The sequence below is a fragment of the Apis mellifera genome, linkage group LG9 (genome assembly GCF_003254395.2).
Source record: "Apis mellifera strain DH4 linkage group LG9, Amel_HAv3.1, whole genome shotgun sequence".
NCBI classification, from domain to species: domain Eukaryota; kingdom Metazoa; phylum Arthropoda; class Insecta; order Hymenoptera; family Apidae; genus Apis; species Apis mellifera.
In genome coordinates this window covers 6,088,800-6,102,715 of record NC_037646.1, presented here as the reverse complement: position 1 = coordinate 6,102,715, position 13,916 = coordinate 6,088,800, and the positions used below count along the sequence as shown (strand labels likewise).

The window sequence follows — 13,916 nt, the reverse complement described above, 5'->3', positions numbered from 1 at the left end:
GAGAATCATGATATCATTATATTAACTATTGTTAATATTAACTGTATCATGAATTTATCGTAAATCAATACGTGACCACATAACTTTTAAATATTAATATAACTATGATTTCTCTTACCTATATTCCTTTGGAAACTTGAAATAGAAGGTTAGTAGATTAAGAACAGATTATTCTCAACAAATTTCACGATCACGCACAAAAATTACAACAGATTTCGTGAAATATTACAGGAAACGTTTAATTGCATTTTGCCATCAGCTGACTAACGAGCCAAACTAACGAGTACTTGACAGGTCTTCTTACGAAGAGAGAATAAAATGATTCCACCAATGAGATGCGATCTACCATTACTGTGCGCGAAGCGCGGCAAATTTAAATATCTATTATTATACATTTTATTGAAATGACTTATTGATATAATTTTATGTAAAATTATGTAGTAAAAAAATTATTTTCTTACATTTTAACAAGATAATATTTACAATAAAATAAAAAAAATGTTTAATAATTGTTTAAATAAAATATAATAAATATAAACTGGAAAGAAATATGAATGAAGAAATAATTAAATATAAAAATAATATCATAAAGAATTAATACCTACCGTAATAATAATATTTTTCATTTTATTGTTTTTTCATTATAAACAAAAGAATTATTGTTACGTCTTAATTATGAAAAAAATACAACTTGCACTTAGGAAAAACCACGATAGATTATATCATTCATGCATATTGCTATCAGTATAAATTATCTATTCATAGTTTTTCATAACTAACTATATTCTAATTCCAATACAATTAAATGTATTTTATAACAAATATATAAACATAATTACAAGCTATCTAATTTCACGAAAAAATTGTTTCTAATTTACCTATTAACAAAAATTAATTTAACCAACAAGATTAAATACTGGAGAATTACTATTGCCATTGAAAACCGATCTAAAAATCATGGAAAACAAATTATTTTCTTTGTGCTCTCGATACGATTTGAATGAAAATAAAATCAGACTAAAAATAGCGAAGTAATAAAGAACAAACGAATTTCTCCGCGTGGGCAGATCACGAAAAATCACGTATCCCAGCTCGTTATTCATCCTAGTTGACCTCAGGTAGAAATCTCTAATCCATGATTCCGCTACGAACGACCGGGCGATCGTCCATCGACACAATCAACCCGACATAGCGATGCTCCAATGCATCGATTCTCAAACGAAAAATCATAGAACCCTGGAAGGGGAGGGGAGGGAGTCGTCCATTTGCGAATACACCATTTAGAATAATTCCACAATCATATAAATCCTAAGCTTAAAACTCCAAATATAAAATAGAGAATATTTCTTCATCCCCTTGAAGATTTATTTCATAATATTCAAAGTATCCTTTTAATTTCAGATAAATGAGAAAATAATGGTGATATCTCGTGGAATAATACGATATGACGATGCTTGAGAACCCACGGTCCCGCCGTTTACACGCACGTCGAACGTTTTCCCGGATGGCCCCACGGAAACCGGACACAATGGAGCCGCTTCCGGTGAGCACAAGGCCAGAAATCGGACGTGGGGATCCCACCGCGCCTGTGTACCACCTGTGTGTTATCTCTCCTCCACTATTCTGCCCCCTATGGATCGTCTATGCCCAGAGAATCATTCATCGAAACAATTCTTCCTACGCCGTCCCTTCCCCTCCGCGACCGGTCAGGTGTTATCCATTATTTCCACGGTTTGCACTGATTTTGACCGTCAGTTTGATTACAGGTGCCATTCGCGGTGGATGGACGCGTTCAGATGTATTTTGTTACCGGTTTTGTCCGTTTTGTAGTCGAGATCAGAGATTATTAGAAGAAAATTATTCTTGCGCGATACGGTTTGCTCTTCAAGTGGAGTTTATTGTTGCTCTGGGTAAGTATAATTGTTTGATTGAAGATTGTGGTTTATTTGAAGGTGTAGACATTCCAGAAAAAAAGTTTTTAATTGAAAACTTGAGTTAAAATGTTAGACAATATGTAGTAGATTTAGCAGGGCTTATTGAGTTTTGAAATCTAAAAGTCCTGAGATCTGAAAACAGAGAATATGAAAATTTTAGTAAAAAGTCGAGATAGAATTAGTAAATTTAATTAAAGAATTAAACAGATTAGATGATTTCTTAAATCTAAAAATAATAGACTAAATAAAAAATTTATATATTTGTAAGGATTTTCAAAAATTGACTAACTACTTCCAAAAAAGAACCCAACAAAATCAACAATGAAATTATAATATCCAACATCCTATGAGAATTAATATCGCAAATTGAGGAATATTGTTTCACTCACGCAACAATGTTATCTGCGTATCATCTATTATTCAAGGTATCGCGATAAAAATCTCTGTTTTGTAGTTATTAACGAGATTACTTTTAAAAAATACACTTCTTTACTTTATTCTATATATTAACATTACTTTATTCTATAACAAATACGCATTAATATGTATTTACTTTTTAATGAAACATAATAATAATGTGTTTAATAAATCAATCGATTTCAATAGACGTTTCGTGTTCCACTTCAAACTTTTATTATTATAATAATTGTAGAAGTACTATATGTTTGTTAAAACGTGAATACGATTGCGCGAAATTCAATTTATAACGATATTATTTCAACGTGGTATTACAATCTACATATGAATGGCTCGAATCTATAATTTTCTCTCATCGACTGTAACCACCGAACGAGCATTCATTCTCTTTGGCCAGAGAACTATAATTATAGGAGGTGATAAACCGTAACATTATTAATAAGTACTGTTTCTGTGTGGTGCATGTGCAAAGTTTGGTACATTTAATGGAGAAACACGTGCACCGCGGTTGGCAATTTGTACAATTATAGTATTTCATTTGCAGATATACACGAATAATAATTTACCGTTGCTGAAAATTATATAGATTTTTAGTTAACAGAATAAAATATTACAATAAGATATTTTCTTAATTGAAGTATACTGCACTTGTCTTTTCTTAAAACTCTTTTTCTTTTCTCAGTCTCATTTTTTTATTTCTTTTATTTTATACTAAAAATTTGAATTAAAGAAAAATTAAATAATAATTAAATATAAATTAAATATAAATAAAATAAATATAAATTAAATATAAATTAAATATAAATAAAATAAATATAAATTAAATATAAATATAAAAATTAAATATAAATTAAAATATCAAATCGTCTCTCCCTTTAATACCATCTTTTTTACATATGATCACATATATCCTGACATCTTATCAAAGACTTAAAAAGCTTCTTTCAGCATTAGAACACGAGCAAATCGAAGATATCCCCCGTGAAAGATATCGGTGTAAAACATCTCTCCTTATGAAAAGGTAAGCATGGCTCAGAAGACACATTTTCACCTGGATGTTTCGATACATCTATTCAAAGCGCGCAGAGACACTAGAAGGTTTTATGGAATTCCTGAGCTGCACTCACCCTGAACACCACCACACTCTCGCACCCCCGTCAACCTTTTCCACGATTACTCGCGTGCACGCGGCAAGGGGCCAGCACACGCCCGTAAACCCAACCAACCGTGCTTCCAACTTTCGAGCATTACATTATTAGTTGCCTGGTATCTTTTCGATTATTGTTATCCCGTGTAATATAGACTTTTTTCTGAAAAAAAAAAAATATGTTAATTACATGAATTATTGAGATTTTGGTATAAAGAAATTTTACAAAATTACATTATTTTGTCTTATGTAGCAAAATTATTATTGAATGAAAAATTATACCTTATAAGATTGATTTCTAAGTTAATAATAAATATCTTTGATTTATTAATGATTTTAGGGTATAATCGTTGGGATGACTACTTGATACCGAGCCCAAATAACTAAAAATGAAGAAAACCAATATATCTAATCTTCTGCAATCCATCTCCGTCCTCGCCACGTTGAGAGTGGTCGTCAATGGTAATTATTCAACAATCCTTAAACAAAAATTAACAAATTATTCCATCTATTACATTCTCTACTTTGCAAATTTGATTGTAAAAATAAAAGAAGAAGAAGAAGAAAAGAAAGAAAAATCCCAATTTAACGAGCAAAGCGAAAAATTCCAATTTAATGAGCTCATCCAGCATGTTCCGAAAAAAAAAGTCTTTGAATCATGCTCGCGAGAATCGCGGTCGCGGAAATTAATGATGGAACGCGGCGCAAAAAAGAGTGATGTCACTTGTGAAATTGCGTTTCGTCCCATTGTATCGCCATATACGTGCCACTTAAAAAAGGAGGAAAAAAAAATGATAAAATCGGACTGCCAATCGGTGGCCAAAGGAAGTAACCTGATTTTTATTGCACGGGAGAGAAGAGGAAATAAATAATATCCATTATACGAGAAAATAACTAGAAAGAATAAAAAGAGGAAGGAAAATGGTCGAACGGTGAATAGATGAAATAACGAAAGAATTGATGTGTTTTCAGGGCAAACAACGTGTAATGGCGGTTTGGGTCGAGTCGTTTACGAGAGACTTCCGGACCAACAGCTTCAGGGTTTCGACGATGATGTGGTATATAAAATGTTTCGCGAAATATTTACCTATCTCTCTGGCCTCCCGCGTCGACGCCGGTTTTCAAATATTCAACCTAGCTCGAGAAAACTATTCTAAAAGCTTGAAACACAGTTTTTGTGTAGCGGTAAAATCTGATGGATCTAGAAGGATGAAAGAATTTTGGAATTATACTTTGGTTTATTGTAATTGCATGATCTTTGTTTGAAATAGTTACCTTGCAACTAAAAATGATGGATTTTCTTTAATAAACATTAAAATTAAAATTTGAAACAAAGAAGCTTGAATGTGGATGAAGAAATTTTTAAAAGTTTTTCTTATTTGTAATTAAAATTAATAAAATTTTTCAAAAAATAGTATTTCTCTTTTACAATAAAATTTTTTTTTTTCTAAAGGAAGAATTATTTTAATATTGTATCTTTCATAAAAATAATAATTATAATAAATTATCTAAAAATATTATTCCTGCTAATAATTAATTTATCTTAGGTACGAGATTCTGCACCACCATTTAGAGTCTTGGAAAAATGTCAAGAATTATGTCTACGGGATAGAACAGCAACAAACAATTTAGTTCGTGCTTGCACGAGCTTCGATTTTCAACCGGGTAGCAGAATAGCTTCTTTCAGCGGAGCTGCTGAATATGAAGAAAGCACTTGCTATTTAACGAGGGAACAGGCGCAACCAGAAGGAATTGGAAATCTAATGCTGGTTCCAAACAGCGTTCATTTTACAGAAGTTTGTCTTGGCTGTAAGAGTATTTCCTCAATGATTCTCTGAATATTATGAAACAGACCATCATTTTAACTTTTCATCTCCTTTCTCAATAATTTTTAACTCTATAGAAAAAGAATCAATTAACTCATTGATGAAATCATATGAATTAAATTAAATTTATTATTTCTTTTAATTAAGGAAAAAACCTTGTATCTTTTTCTGATCAAATATTTCAATTCGTATTCTTTTGTGAAGCTGATAGGATAGAAAGAGAATGTCCAAATCGGCGTTACGTTTACGAGAGACATCCCAGGAAGAAACTGAAATTACCATTAACAGACATCAAGGAAGTTAGTGCAGCAAATAGAACAGACTGTGAGGATAGGTACAATAAAATTAAAATATATGTATATATGATTAAATTTATATTAAATTTAATATAAATAAAAATTTTTCCTTACATTTTGAAGATGTCTGAATGAATTCAGTTTCATTTGTCGATCTGCAACCTACGACACTGCTCTAAGAAGCTGTGCTCTGAGCCGTTTTACTAGAAGAACGCATCCTGAATTATTAGAGGATGATCCAAATTCTGATTACCTTGAAAACACTTGTCTGAATGGTGCTTACAATTAATATTATTATATTTCTTTCTGAAAATTAATGATTTTATAATTGATAAAAAAAAATATTCAAATTATTTAAATATTGAATATTTACAATCTATCACTTTTCACCGAATAATTTTGTAAATTTCTTCTTCAGCGGAACGCCGTTGCGATGGGTTAACTGTATTCGTCAAAGAAGAGAACAAACGCCTTCGAGGACCATTCGAAGTCGACATTTATACGAATCTTACCTTAGACGAGTGTCAAGCCCTTTGTCTCAGAGCGGAGAAATACTTCTGTCGTAGCGTCGAATTCGACGAGCAAACGAGGCAATGTGTCATTTCTGAAGAAGATTCCGTTTCTCAAAAAGACGATATAGGAATAAGCAGCAGCCCCAGCCACCATTTCTATGATCTTGTTTGCTTAGATAATCGTAAGTATATTATACAATCACTAATTTCATTCAAAATTTTTCATCGATTAATTTACACCAAAAATTTAACCATTAGAATTATACAAATCAAATGTTATTTATAACAAACATTTATGTTACAATGAAAGCTACTAAATGCTACAATCTAAGCACAAAAATATAAAATTCTAAATATCAATCTAGAAGATCAAAACATTTTTACATTTTAACAAAAACAATAATATCTAAATCCAAACTTTGAGAAGAAAGGATTTTACAAAAGATGAGAGCGTCTGACTATTTTTCTGACAAAGTCCAAAGTAAAGTAACAGTGAAACGATCGATTAATACTTCACGACACTTTACCAATATCCACTTACGAAGCGTAGATCCATCCATAGCACGTGGCTCCGAATATCCGGACAGCAGCCCCTCGTCGCATCTTTTCTCCGATGGGCGACGACCAGATACGGCGTTCCAGCGTTATCGAAATTCTCGTTTGAGCACTGAATTTCATTCTGAGATAACTGGGCGTAGCCTGAGCGAGTGCCTCGACGAGTGTCTTCGACAGACCAGCTTCCAATGTCGAAGCGCCGTGTACTCGGAACATCTTCACACGTGTCAATTGAGTCGGTTCAACCAACGAGACGGGCGCAGGATCATCTACGATGCGGAATACGATTATTACGAGAATCTTATGCGTGAGTGATCTTTCTTCATCTAAATGTAATTTCGTCTCTGACTATTAAGAGAATAAAATATTTGTCAAGATAAAAATGATAGATTATCGGATAGAACAAGAATTGTTCGTATATTTTCATAATATTAATGATTATATATGAATAGATCAATATTTGGATGGAGATCGAGACAGTCCAGGGTACAGGCCAGATCCTTTGGGACAGGACACGAATTTTGGTCGACCTTCTCTAGGAAGACCCGGTAAACTAATGACAAATTTAATACTCTTGTTATGATTCAATTTATACAACAACTTCTTTGTCACATTTAATTAAAAAATACGATCTAAAAATTATCAGACATTCGAATAGAAATAAATTTCCTATCTCCAACGCAGGTTATCCAGAAGATTACGACAAAGGATTCAGCAGCAGCGTGAAGCCAGATCGATATCCGGATCGTTATCCGGATCGTTATCCGGATCGATATCCAAGCAGATATCCAGACCGATATCCGGATCGTTATCCAGAACGTTATCCAGACCGATATCCTAACAGATATCCGGACCAATATCCCGACAAATATCCTGACAAATATCCTGACAAATATCCAGACCGTTATCCCTCTAAATATCCTGACAAATTTGCCGATAAATATCCAGATCGTTATCCCGATCGTTATCCAGGAGATAGATATCCAGACAGGTATCCTCTGAATGGGCAATATCCAATTGGAGCAGCAGGTGATACGTTTCCAGATCCTATTGATCGATATCCGATCAGTGATCGTTTCCCTGTTAACGATCGTTATCCAACAATAGATCGGTATCCATCTTCGGACAGGTATCCAATTCCTGATCGATATCCAAACAGAGGTGGCGATCGCCGTCCTATTCACCCCGACCGATACCCTATTTCTGATCCCGGAATAGACAGATATCCAACAAGTGGTAGCAGATATCCTAGTGGGATTGGTAGTCGATATCCAATATCTCCGGGTCGTTATCCAACCGACAATGATCGGTATCCCAACACCATAGACAGATATCCTATTCCTGAGGATCCCTTGGATCGATATCCATCGGGTCTGGGAGGTGCCAGACCTTCTCTTGACCGGTATCCCGTTAGTGAAAGGTATCCTGACAAGGATATTTACCCTAATCGGTAAGTTAATGGAGGAAACGCTTTTATTGATTTTTTTTAAAGAGGAACAATTGTTGAAATTAAGTGAAGATGATTTATATAATGTTTCAATACACGCATTTTTAAACTATCTCAATTAATTTACCTCTCATTTTCAATTCCTATTCACTTACTTCACAAAATCTTTGCTCCAATGTATTCTTTCAATTATTCCAATTAATTAATCCAGCTTGTGTTACAAGTAATAATTTACATCTGCACAAAATCTGTCTATAATTATTATATATATAATATATAATATAATAATTATATACTAATTACTATATACATTTATATTACTATATAATAATCTATATATATAATATAAAATATATACACTTCCAATCTTATTAAATCCAAATTACAAGCAACTTGTTTCTCCACAAAACTTTCTACTCAACTACAAAACATATATTATAACTTCAATTCTATCTTCCAAGCTACAAATATTCTACTTTCTCATGAGAAATCAACTATCATACGTTCAATCTTTCTAACCACCTAATTCACCTACAATTTCACGCAGATTTCCACCTTCGTCACACGGAGGATACTCCCCAACTTACCCTGTGGACGACGTATATGGTCCCCAGGCTCATCCCCAGGCTCATCCAGACCGTAATCCGTATGGAGGGCCCACACGTCCTCTGGGCTACGGTGGTTACAGCAACGAAGGTGGAATAATCGGTGGTGGTTACATAGGCGAGGGTGGGGTGTACAATTCACGACCTTTCGGGACCAGTGGTGGCCCCATCATCGGTCGGCCGCCATTGGTGTCCAGATGCGACGAACAGGACAACTTTCGCCAAGTTGGTCCCCACACCAGGGTCCGTAAACCATTCGTCAGACGATACACGACAGCTTCCTCGCTGGCCCAGTGTGAAAGGGAGTGCGCGGACGCCAGGGACTTCGTGTGCAGATCTTTCAATTATCGGCCTTACGCGGCGCCCTACGGGGCCGAAAGAGACAACTGCGAGCTGAGCGACCGCGACTCCAGAGACATGGACATGGGCAATCCTGTGTACTATGACACGGGGTCCGATTACGACTTCTACGAGAGGAACAACGGGAGACAGGGAGCCGATACGGAGTGTCTCGACGGTAAGCGTCGTAGGAGACCCTGGACGACATCTACGTGGATCACGTGGAGCGATCTTTACGCAGCTGATCCATATTACAGGCGTTATTGATACGACACCTTTGAATTATTGTACAGTTATTGTCACCTGGACTGTGTTTAATCAAATAAACCGTCTGTTATTTCCAAGATCAACTTTTTTTTTACTTTTTGTTGCTTGGTCACATCCGTTGATATCGATTCTCCTTTGATTTCTGATCAATGTGGAAGACTCTTGAATATTTCTTCTGAAAATTAGAAATGAGAAGAATGAAAAATTGATTTTTTGATTTGATTTTAAAATTGATCAACTTTATTTTTCTTTTTCTTTTAATTCTCAATTTTAATAGAAAGATGTATAATTATAGTTTGAGTTTTCAGAAATCAAATTGTAGGTCTCCATGAGATTGTTTCCCTTCTGTGTGTTACATTTAATTAATATTTACGATTTGTTGAATAAAAATCGATGAAGGACAAGTAAATTATGTTTCTGGTCGTTTTAGTGAGTCAAGTGTGTAGCGAAGACGGGATGGAATTTACTTTAAGGACACCGGAAGGATTCATTGGTCGGATTTACACTTATGGCTATTACGATCGCTGCTTCTTCCGTGGAAATGGAGGAACTGTGAACGTTCTTCGAATCAGTGGTCCCCAGGGTTATCCCGAATGCGGCACTCAAAGAGTAAGAAGCTTGTTTTATCGCTGCTTTTTCAAAAAACATTCTTGAAAAGATCTCATTTCCTCTTCTTCTTCTTCTTCTTCTTTTTTTTTTTTGAGAAATCAAACAATTTTTGAGATCTCTCATTTACAATTAATTGAATTAAAATTTTTAGATATTTTATTTAAAAAGAATCAAAATTTTTATCTTATATCTTTTATTTTTTTAATAAATTCGACTTGCAATTGCAGTACGGTGATACAATGACGAACATCGTCGTAGTACAATTCTCAGACTACGTGCAAACCGGAAGGGATAAACGTTTCAATCTCACCTGTCTATTTCGAGGCCCTGGCGAAGCTGTCGTCACATCCGGCTACATCGGTGCCGGGTATGCCAGGTCATATCGATTGAGAAACCGTGTCTTGCACCCGGTACACTTAATTAAACAGTCCGACCGACGGTCAACTAATTTGGAATGCAAAATGTACCGCATTCCTTTACCGCATGAATCCTGGTGCAAGCACACTTGATTAATTTATTTTAATACCTCTGGAATTTCCTCGTTGAAAATCATTTGATCCTGAATATAAAGATTGTTTATGAGAAAATTTAGAAAATATCCTATAATTGATTTGTTTGAAACAAATGGGAATAATAATTTTTAAAAAATATATTTCAATGATTTGTAGATTTTGTTATGTTAGAACTTATATTACAATGTTAAAATTAGAAATGCTAAATGATATTTTAAGTATTGATAATTATAAGATAATTGTATAATATCTAAATAATTTTTTTAAAAATTTTCAATAAGAAAAATAATATCATTACTGCTTGAAATAAGAAAAAATATTTATCTTGTGTAGATCAGGGTCTCCAATCCCAATCGAGTACCTTCCAGCAGAAAATACTCTGAGTTCTCGAGTGCGTTTGCTGATTTTATATCAGGGCAGGCCTACGACGACTATTGCTGTTGGAGATCCACTCACATTTAGGCTAGAAGCACAAGATGGGTACGTAACATTTATTTTTCTTTTAATATCAATTGATTTATTTTAAAAAAATTAAATGTAATTCTTTGATAATATTTTTTATAGATACAATTATGTAACTGACATTTTTGCTACTAATGTCATAGCAAGGGATCCATATTCAGGAAGAAGTGTTCAACTTATAGATAGATATGGGTAAGTGTTATATTATTGTAAATTATTATTATTTGTCAAATTTTATTAAATGGTATCAAATTTTTTTTTGTGTTGTATTTTTAAATCATCTTGAAATTGATTTGTTCACTATTTATTCACATAAACATTTTAATTTAGTTTACTATTATAATTTGCCATCCTACTATTTACTTAAACTTATCTAATTTATTTACTTAAGCTTATATGTATTTTTTCTTCTTGATCTATTTAATTTATCTAATAAAATTATCCATCTTGATAAACCAAAGTTATTTACCTAATCTATTTAATTCAATTTGAGAAACTTGATTCATTTAAATTTAATAATTTACTCCAACAAATATTTAAAAATAATCAAAAATCTTTTCAAAAATAAAATATTCAATTTGTTCACACAGTTGCCCAGTAGACAATTACGTGTTCCCTGGATTAGACCGTTTGCGAGATGGTGACAGCCTCGAAGCACGTTTCAACGCTTTCAAAATCCCTGAATCCAATTTCTTGGTATTCGAGGCGACAGTGCGAACATGTCGAGACGGTTGTCAACCAGCTTATTGCTCGGGTGGTACCGGAAGGAGCGAACCATCCTTTGGAAGGCGTCGAAGAGACCTGTCGCAAAATGACACGATCGCTGAGGAAAACGAAATAAGCATTATAACAGAGAATAATACAAATGACACATCCTCGAATTCGACGTTCCTCGTCGAAGACACTGTCGCCAAAGAAGAAGAGGCGGAGGAGGAAGAGGAGGAGGAGGAGCACGTGAGAGAAATGATCGAGGTAAAAAAGAAAAAGAAATAAAAAGAAAGCAAACAATATTAAATTTATAACGATATTAAAAAAATAATTCCTTTTAAATTATCATTAGAATAATTGAGACGATTATTATAATGGAAATTTTTTTCTTCATTGTCCTATTTCTAAATTAAATGAAATGAAAATAATTATTTTTAAATTATACAATATTTAACTTTATATTTCAAATCATTTGTTATAAATCTTGGAAACCTTGAATATATATATTTTCTTCTTTCTTCCCACTAATGAAATAAATTAAAACAAGAAATTTAATATAAGCACGTTTCAAAAATAAAAGAAAAATGTGTATAAACGAGTTGCAGGTTTTGGACTCGAGGATGGATATTGATGAAGAAACTGTGGTCGAAAAACAAACTACTATAATGGAGAATGTCTGTATAACTCCTAACGAATATTATGGACTAGTAACAGCAGTGGCAGTGCTGGTAGTACTTTTAGCATCCGTGGTATTGTTATCCATGTTGATATACAGGTATAAATTTATCTTTGATATGTTAATTAATATGTTTATAAAAGTAAATTAATTTGTATAAACTGTTTCAGAAAATATGCTTACGCAATAATCACAAAGAATCGCAGAGTTGACAAAGCATGTAATCGAAGCAATCATTCGGACGATGCTTACAGTAGTCGTGCTAACAATTTCTCTTTTTTAAGATCGGGTCTTCAAAAACCATTTCAATCTACGTACGTAATCGTTTATATAGTTTACAATATTTCATAATTTTTAAAAACACCTTTATCAATATTAAAATTAATTAAGATATTTAATTAAAAGAGTTATCTAGAAAACTTATCTTATTTTGATTACCAAGTGCAAATATATGGAAATTAATTATATGTTATATAAATTATGATGTGGTAATCATTTTTTATCGATAATTATTATAATTATCGTATAATAATTTTAAAAGTACTTATCAATCTGAGATTCAACAAAAGACATAATCCTTGAAAGAAATAAAATAACTTTATATTGCATATAAATTATAACATTGAAAACAAATCTAAAAACTCTCTTAAAGAAAAAGTCAAGCAATTAAAAATAAATAAATTTCCCAAAAATTGAATTTTTAAATCCTATTTTTTAGCAAAAAAAAATATCTCCTATACATTTTCTATTATAAATATAATAGTATCAAGGTTTATTCAAAAACGTCATTCATGTTTGACAAATGATTTAATGCCCCCTTAATACTTCCAACCTGAAATTTGATATTTATTCACCAATATATTACCTGAAGTTGATGTATATTCGTTCGATCCACAGGTCGATCTCCCGATCAATGAGTAACGTGATCGGTCAACGCGTGAGTTCGTCATCGACCGCTCTGGAAGGCGCAGTAGGATTGTCATCCAGTAGAAGAACCGGCTTTGACCCTAGCGAACCGATCTACACCGATCCATCATTGTTCGAGGTTGCTCGTTGCTCGTCCCCTAAACCCGTCCTCGATGATAACTTCCATCTTATGTGAAGATCAAATCTCGTTAAATATTCTCCTTCTCAAAACGTGAACTTGGCGTTAGTCCAACATTCGAGACTTGAAAATATAGAGAAATAGAGACGTGAATGGGTTTTTTCTATTGTAATCAAAGGAAAATTTGGATAAAATTGTCATCGATTCTTTTGACAAAATTTAATCTCAATGAATATTAGAATTTAAAAATACTTGCTATATAATATTGTTGTAATAATTTGATCAATGAATTATTTATAGAGTTCGTCATCGATCTTCGAAATATTAGATTGTCCTTTCTCTATTATTTCTTTCTCTTCTATTCTTTCCATTTTCAAACATGTCACAGCTAGTCAAATTCACTGACCACTGCCAGCTACGACTGCCATGTCGATACTGTCATTGGTTTACTATGAGTCAAGATTATTCTCTTTATCTATTGTTCAAACTCTTATATAGAGATACAATATGATTGTATATTGACTCGTTGCTTTCCTGAAGAGCGATATTTATATATTAT

The 13,916-nt window shown here is 33.1% G+C and overlaps 2 protein-coding genes across 7 annotated transcripts in view; one reads left to right on the top strand and one right to left on the bottom strand.

Annotated features, from left to right (window-relative positions):
- LOC409020 (inaD-like protein) overlaps window positions 1-291 on the bottom strand; it is a 119,029-nt gene extending 118,738 nt beyond the window's left edge. Inside the window, exon 1 of the mRNA XM_026442738.1 lies at window positions 119-291. The gene's annotated coding sequence lies outside the window, so the exon portion shown is untranslated. The remainder of the gene's footprint in view (window positions 1-118) is intronic.
- Window positions 292-1,350: 1,059 nt separating this feature from the next.
- Window positions 1,351-13,490, top strand: LOC724520. 6 transcript variants are annotated; one of them, XM_026442846.1, is made up of 21 exons: window positions 1,352-1,543; window positions 1,767-1,910; window positions 3,300-3,372; window positions 3,839-3,960; window positions 4,471-4,556; window positions 5,046-5,307; window positions 5,529-5,658; window positions 5,744-5,895; window positions 6,039-6,314; window positions 6,683-6,994; window positions 7,140-7,235; window positions 7,372-8,137; window positions 8,682-9,256; window positions 9,776-9,954; window positions 10,182-10,330; window positions 10,800-10,946; window positions 11,031-11,120; window positions 11,519-11,900; window positions 12,242-12,411; window positions 12,483-12,626; window positions 13,210-13,490. In XM_026442846.1, the coding sequence occupies exons 4-21, from the start codon at window positions 3,888-3,890 to the stop codon at window positions 13,412-13,414; spliced, it is 4,194 nt and encodes a 1,397-aa protein (XP_026298631.1). In that variant the 5' UTR covers window positions 1,352-1,543; window positions 1,767-1,910; window positions 3,300-3,372; window positions 3,839-3,887; the 3' UTR covers window positions 13,415-13,490. The 6 variants fall into 6 exon arrangements, with proteins under 6 accessions (XP_026298634.1, XP_026298631.1, XP_026298633.1 ...); XM_026442848.1 differs by having other exon boundaries at window positions 3,290-3,372; XM_026442850.1 differs by having other exon boundaries at window positions 1,353-1,543; window positions 10,182-10,321.
- The last annotated feature ends 426 nt before the right edge of the window (window positions 13,491-13,916 follow it).